The sequence below is a fragment of the Montipora foliosa genome, chromosome 2 (genome assembly GCF_036669935.1).
Source record: "Montipora foliosa isolate CH-2021 chromosome 2, ASM3666993v2, whole genome shotgun sequence".
Classification (NCBI taxonomy): Eukaryota; Metazoa; Cnidaria; class Anthozoa; order Scleractinia; family Acroporidae; genus Montipora; species Montipora foliosa.
The window spans coordinates 12,545,475-12,551,895 of NC_090870.1; the positions used below are offsets into that span (position 1 = coordinate 12,545,475).

Here is a 6,421-nt window from a genome sequence, read left to right on the forward strand (position 1 = left end):
CTGGTGACTGTCTACGTTTGGCGGAGATTTTGTTATTGATCCGATCCGATCCGATCCGATCCGGTCTGGTCCGGCCCGGTCCGGTCCAATCCAATCCGATCCGATCCTGATTTTGCCAACGGCCGCCTTTAAATTCAATTTTTTTTTCCACATTTTCACAGCGTTTTGTTCCTGAGATCCCCAAAACTGTATCATGTTCCCTTGATTCCTAAAATATTTGGTTTTGCTAGTGTTATCCACTGGATAGTGATTTATCCGGTCGATAGCACAATCCACCCTTACAACAACCGAAACCCAAGCACCTCCAGCAATCTAAGCACCTCAAGTAACTCAAGCATCTCAAGCAACCTAAGTACCTCGAGCAAACCAAGGAATCCAAGCTCTTCAAGCAACCCAAGCGTCTGAAGTAAGCTGAGCAGGATTTGGTGTACGGTACAATATATGTTGCCATACATAACGTACCTAGGGAAATTGAGTTACAGTTTCTCAGAGAACGCGTGACGGAGAACGTGACGGACGTTTCATATGGACCTCGAATGAATGCAGGGATTTGGTCTCTAACTGTTCAGCTTCAAAATGGTAAAGCCCATAAGGAATCCAACCATTCAGTTTACCAAGGTTAGTTACAAGGATCGAGAGCTGCATAGCTGTCATTAGGGTTTTTTTTTTTAATTATTATCGAGGCAGCGCAGATAACAATACAGCCTTTAACGGGCTTATTCAGGAACGATTACAAAGAAATCCAAAACGTGTTTGGGAATGCAATGGAAGTGTTCTTCACTTTATTAACCCCATTCGTCCTCCATCAAGGGTGTGTGTACAAATTACTTCAGTATTTAGAATAAGATGTAAAAAATTAAAGTGATTGCTGGCCTTGTTCTTTCTTGGGCGCCAGAGGAATTTTTTTCAAGGTCGGAGAGAACGCTCAGTGATTCGAAAAATAGTTCTGGTGGCACGAGCCAGGAGCCTCAGTTCATGCAGAAACGTCAGTTCAAATTTCCCGTCAAACCAGTTTTAACCCACCAAGCTGGCACTTCTTTTCACCACAGGTACCCCCAGCTCTAATGCATCTATCAATGTTAAGCCCGAGGGGGGGGGGGGGTCAAATATCAGATCAGATCAAATATCAAATATCAGGTCAAATATCAGATCAAATATCCCCACCACTCAACATTGTAGTACAAGATTATTAAATATTTGCTTGACGTACCTTTCATTTTTAAATGACACATTGACTCCGCCACAATGCTGTAGCGTTTTGTTCTACATACGCTCGTGATCTTTAAGAGAGGCATTCTCGTAGTCAATGCATAGAAAATATTGAATAGAATTCCAACGCTCGATTCCCTGACAAAAAGCAAATCGACATTATCAACAATCCACACACTCCCCACAAAGTAAAGTGTTCCATCAATTTATATTGAAAATGAGTAGTGAGAAGATGGCCGCCGCAGACGAGCAATGGGACGATGTGACTTGGTCCCATTCCTCCATGCAAAAAAAGCAAACATCCCCACCCTGGGACCCAGATTCTTAGTCAAATTCCCGAGGTTGGGGAAGGCAATAGAGGTCAAATGCCCCACATAATGCCCGGGGTCCCCCCCCCTCGGGCTTAACCCTGATAGATGCATAAGTACATTTATGCCGCCTTGTAATTATTGCTGGGTTGCCATTATGGCAATCCCAGTCGGAAAATGGGTACAATTTCTTTGTTTTATTTATTTTATTTTTTATTTTTTCTGTGTCAGTGAAAGTCTTGGCTGTCACTCCCCTGCTGTGTGGTTTCTTTGTGTATACAGTTAGTATTTTGTTAGGTTTGAGGGGTAGGAGAAATGCTTAGATTTCTCTGGTGGACACAGGGGAACATTTAAATAACCTGCAATGGCGTCAAAAGTCATTGCAACGCGAATGGTATTTTGGTGTGTCTTTAAACAAAATATACCCTTACGGAGATCAAGAATGGAACGTCAATTGAATAAACAAGACAGGTGGTGAAAAATAAATATCTGGAATCTTAAAGCGACGAGTAATTGACTTTGACAACAATCGTTCGCCCGTTGAGCCAAAATCAAAGTGAGCTGTCTTTCTAATATTTTACCAAGTGTGTTGTTATGTACAACACTGAAACCAAATGGAAAATTCTCTGGTAACTTATGGGTTCAACAAAGACAGAGAAGGAATCAAACACCTTAAGTGGATCTGTGATCTCTGTTGTCTGGCTATTTGTATCCGAGCTGCAAATAATTTCCTTGCTGGCGCTGGTCAAATTGTGCGGTCAAACCTATTTTTGCCCAGACATATCCCATATCCCAGTATCACATTTGTGCGTACTACTATTGCTTCAGTTCTACGTCATATACAGTTAGAACTTTTATGAAGTTGATGAAAGTGACTGAGGCTTGCAATCTAGTTGATTTTCATTATAATACAAGCTAACTGATGTGCATTTACAACAAGTAACAAGTACCTTTAGGGGCGGGCCGGAAGTAATAATTGATTTCTTCCCTTTTAGCGGTAATCTAAACTTACTGCATTTTTGCTTCAGTAAAGTTTGACAAGAAGTTTCCAAATATTTTATATAAACGACGCATGCATCATGCGTGACACGTAACACAATGAAATCTGCGGTCAATCGTTTGAGATGAATCGTGTATATAGGCCAGGTAAAGTTAACATGTTGTCATATGTGAATTTACTGCTAAAAAGGTTTGTTTCCCTGGAAATAAATAGAATGTTTAGTTAATCGCATTATTTATAGCTTAAGTGATTCACGTGGAAATGTTGACAAGTAGATGAATCTAAACTTGCTTTCTTGTTATTGTTATTTTCACACTTACCGTATTTACCCGTGTATAATACGCACCCGTATATAATACGCACCCCAATTTTGGACTGCATTTTGAAAAAAAAAAAGTTAAAAAAAAAAAGTTAGCAGAGAAATTAGTGTGCAAAAAATTTGTTCCGCTACATACAACAGTAAAGTAATCATCTCTTCAGGCAGAACTGAGGTCAATCCGCCAAGAATTACTTCTAAATTGGTGTTTTCTCTGTAAATGCTGCTTTCATGCTTTCAGTCACACGAGCTTCGAAAGCATAAACAAGCAGGCTTTTTCGTCTCCCCAGTCCCAACACGTGGAGCACGCCAAACTCTTCATTCCTTCGGCATCCAGTCAGCCTTTCTCTTGGGCGTTGCTGATAACCCTGTGCTTGTTTTCAACTTTAGGCACCGTTTTCCTCTTGAAAATCACCATTGGTCTTAATTTTGATCCATCACCAGCACGTGCCAACAAAACAGTTGCATGACATTAATTTTCTTCTCTGCGGTGTAATGTTGATCATTTGGTTCGGCGGCGTATCGAAGATCAGTGGCGTTTTGTCCATATTTCCAGTAACACATAGTGGGTATTTGTGTTCTTCGCAAAGTTTTATAATATAACAGTGTGAAATCGGATGATCTTCAGCGAAATTAACGAGCGTTATTTATCTGGCATTGTAAAACTCCGGGGAGTTTCGTGGCCATTTTGATGTTTCAGTTTATCGCTCAAAAGTGAGGGCTATCTTGTTCAGTTGTTCATTTAAACGGAAAGGTTAATTTATTAGTGGATCTTGGTCAAGCCTTTTACTTTTCAATCAAAAACCAATGTGTCTTTGTTTTTATGCTAATGAGGGACGCGTGTCTAAAACAATGGATTCTGTGTATAATATGCATCTCAATTTTCGGAGCTGTTTAAGCGGAAAAAAAGTGCGTATTATACATGGGTAAATACGGTAAATTTTGAAGACAAAGGGTGCCATGACTGACAAAGAAGGCTTCCTGACCCGACAGATGAAATGTAAATATTGAGTTAAATATTGCAACAAAATTAAAAAACCAAAACTTGATGGAAGTTTCTTGGCTAAAAAGTATGTTGTTTTACTCTGAAAATGACAAATGATTAACATTCTTTCCCGTAGTTCATTCAGTTGACACAAGGTGATCACGTGCACCTTTGTCGTTGCCTAGCACGTGATCAATGTCTTCCTTTTGACAGAACATCATAACTTTTCTCATCATTCTTAAAAGTCAGAGACTGCAGAAATTTTCATGTTTTTACAATCAAGTGTCATTAATCTTTCGATGAGAATTCGATTCAGAGTTATAATTATATAAAAGCTATGCTATTTTTTCTTCATCTGTCTTTTGGATTGTCTTTTACTGTTAACTCCCGGCCTTTACGATACTTTTTGGTGCAAACGTAAAGCTGAAAAATGTTTTGGCCTGTCATCAGATTAGACAGAAAAGAAGAGGAATTATGAAGCGGAAACAACATCTTCAGATCTTCCTTAGTGTGTGCAATAAATGTTTGCTTAGTGCAACTGCAAGACATGCATGACTTGCAGGAAAACGTCTGTCAGGGCAATTTGCAGTTAGTTTTTTAATTTGCACACTGTTTATTTAAAGAAGAAACGAGTGAATTTTACTCAAGAGCGTGTTTTGCTATCTTCAAACTGAATGTATTACCAAAGCTTAAAAAACTAAAAGACCTCAAAATGGGACAGGACATTACAAAATAATTAAACGTGTGAAGGTGAGCCAAAGGGCCTTTGCTGGCACGACATCTGGGTGACCCCTCAAATGGTCTTAATGATTGACCCCCCACTTTAATAAATTAGCTGAAATACCACTAATTTCAGTGCCTTCTGTTTTTGTGAAACAGGTACCACAGGTAACCCAGTGTGTGCTTTATGGAGCGTCTAGTTAGGCTAGGATTTGCATGGGAATCTGCAAACAAAATAAAGAACATAAATTGAACAAAAATGCCTTACCATGTCTTCTTGATACCTTATCATTGTTATTGTGGTGTACTTTGGTTGAGATATAATAGAAAACAAAAACAAAAACACTGATAAGGTATCAAGAAGACAAGATAAGGCATTTTTGTTTGATTCATGTTCTTCATTTTCAACTCCTAAACACATTTATAAATTCCCACACAAACCCTTATTACAACATGACATAAACGTTTTTAGAGCTTAGGGTACCTGTTCTCTCATGAAATTCCTGAATTCTGATTACAGGGAAGGCTCTTTACATAATTATCGGGCAAATTTAACGATATTGTATAGATTTTAGGTTGCGTTGTCAAAGCCATTATTCTGAGGCAGCAGCACATGGACCATTCCATAAGCTTCCTCATCATGTTAAAAAAGCTTTCTTAGAGGCTTTGGTGAATACTGTTCTTTTCCTCTCAGCTTGAAGCCATGCTAAGCTGTTCAGTGCATCATTTGTTGAAAACCAATTTTTTTTATTTATTCAGTCAGAAACTCTCTCAAATGTGATGTCCAATCAGCAAACAAGTTAAGTTTTTGAACTGATTTCCTGCTTGGACCTGAGGCTCTGGGCTCATGCTTGGCCTTCTAACCATAACACCAAGACAGCAACTTGCCTTGAATGAAATGACAATAAATGACAAAACAGTAACCCACAAGCAAAAAGTTACACATGACATCTTGGGTGTGGTACATGAATTGAAAAAAATTCTGACAGCTGCAAGCATTCTTTTGAAGTTGGGGCATAATGTACATAGAAGAAGCTGTTTGGAGAGTTTTGCTCGTATCCACTCTTTGACTGGACTGTGGGTGCCGGTGGCCCTGTCGTGGAGCAGATAAAAGCTTTCTTGTTTCTTTCAAAATTGTGGGAACCATCCACTTTTTTTCCCTGTTGTGTACCAATTTTGCTCTATGGGTAGTTTGCAACCAATCCCCAGGGACAAGGATCAGAAAAGTGCAGTGTACACTTGTCCTGTGCAAAATGCTGGTCAGGGCAGACAAAAGAAAACTAAATGTTTTTGTCCACCAACACGACAGCAACAACATGAAAACTACCTGTTATGCTAAATGCACCTTTGATGAGCCTTGAGATATTCATCTTGTAAGAGACGCATGTACACACTGCCCTTTTTCCCTTCAATCTCTTTCACCTGAACATGGCCTCAGTTACAGACCTTGGCAACTCTCATAGAAAATTTTGGGTTGGTTCTTTAATATCTTAGTTATGCATAAGATACCATGGGGTGGTCTTCTGTCTAGTACCGGTAATTTGATTCGTTGCCAAATTAGATTTTCAATTCATTTTTGATAACATAATTTTCATGTTTTGACTGACAGCTTTTTATTAACAATGAGTATGTGGACTCTGTTAGTGGCAAGACATTTCCCACCTTTAATCCAGTGACTGAGGAAAAGATTTGTGATGTGGCTGAAGGAGACAACGTGAGTTTTTTTTTTTGTTTTTGATGAGCATAAGAAATTGCAGGCAGACACCCTTACACAGCTTACAATGGCTATTAACCGTGCTGTAGGTGTATAAAAGCAGAGAATAATTTTTTTTATTGTCCAATGCCTTTGCAAAATTTTGGTGGCCATCTTGAATTTTTTGAAG

The 6,421-nt window shown here is 39.0% G+C and overlaps 1 protein-coding gene across 1 annotated transcript in view; it reads left to right on the top strand.

The window, feature by feature from the left end:
• Positions 1–487: 487 nt before the first annotated feature.
• The window catches only part of LOC137992479 (aldehyde dehydrogenase 1A1-like), a 19,722-nt gene continuing 13,788 nt past the window's right edge, over positions 488–6,421 (top strand). The window contains exons 1-2 of the mRNA XM_068837828.1: positions 488–618; positions 6,148–6,252. Coding sequence (XP_068693929.1) covers positions 577–618; positions 6,148–6,252 — 147 coding nt within the window. The 5' untranslated portion in view covers positions 488–576. The remainder of the gene's footprint in view (positions 619–6,147; positions 6,253–6,421) is intronic.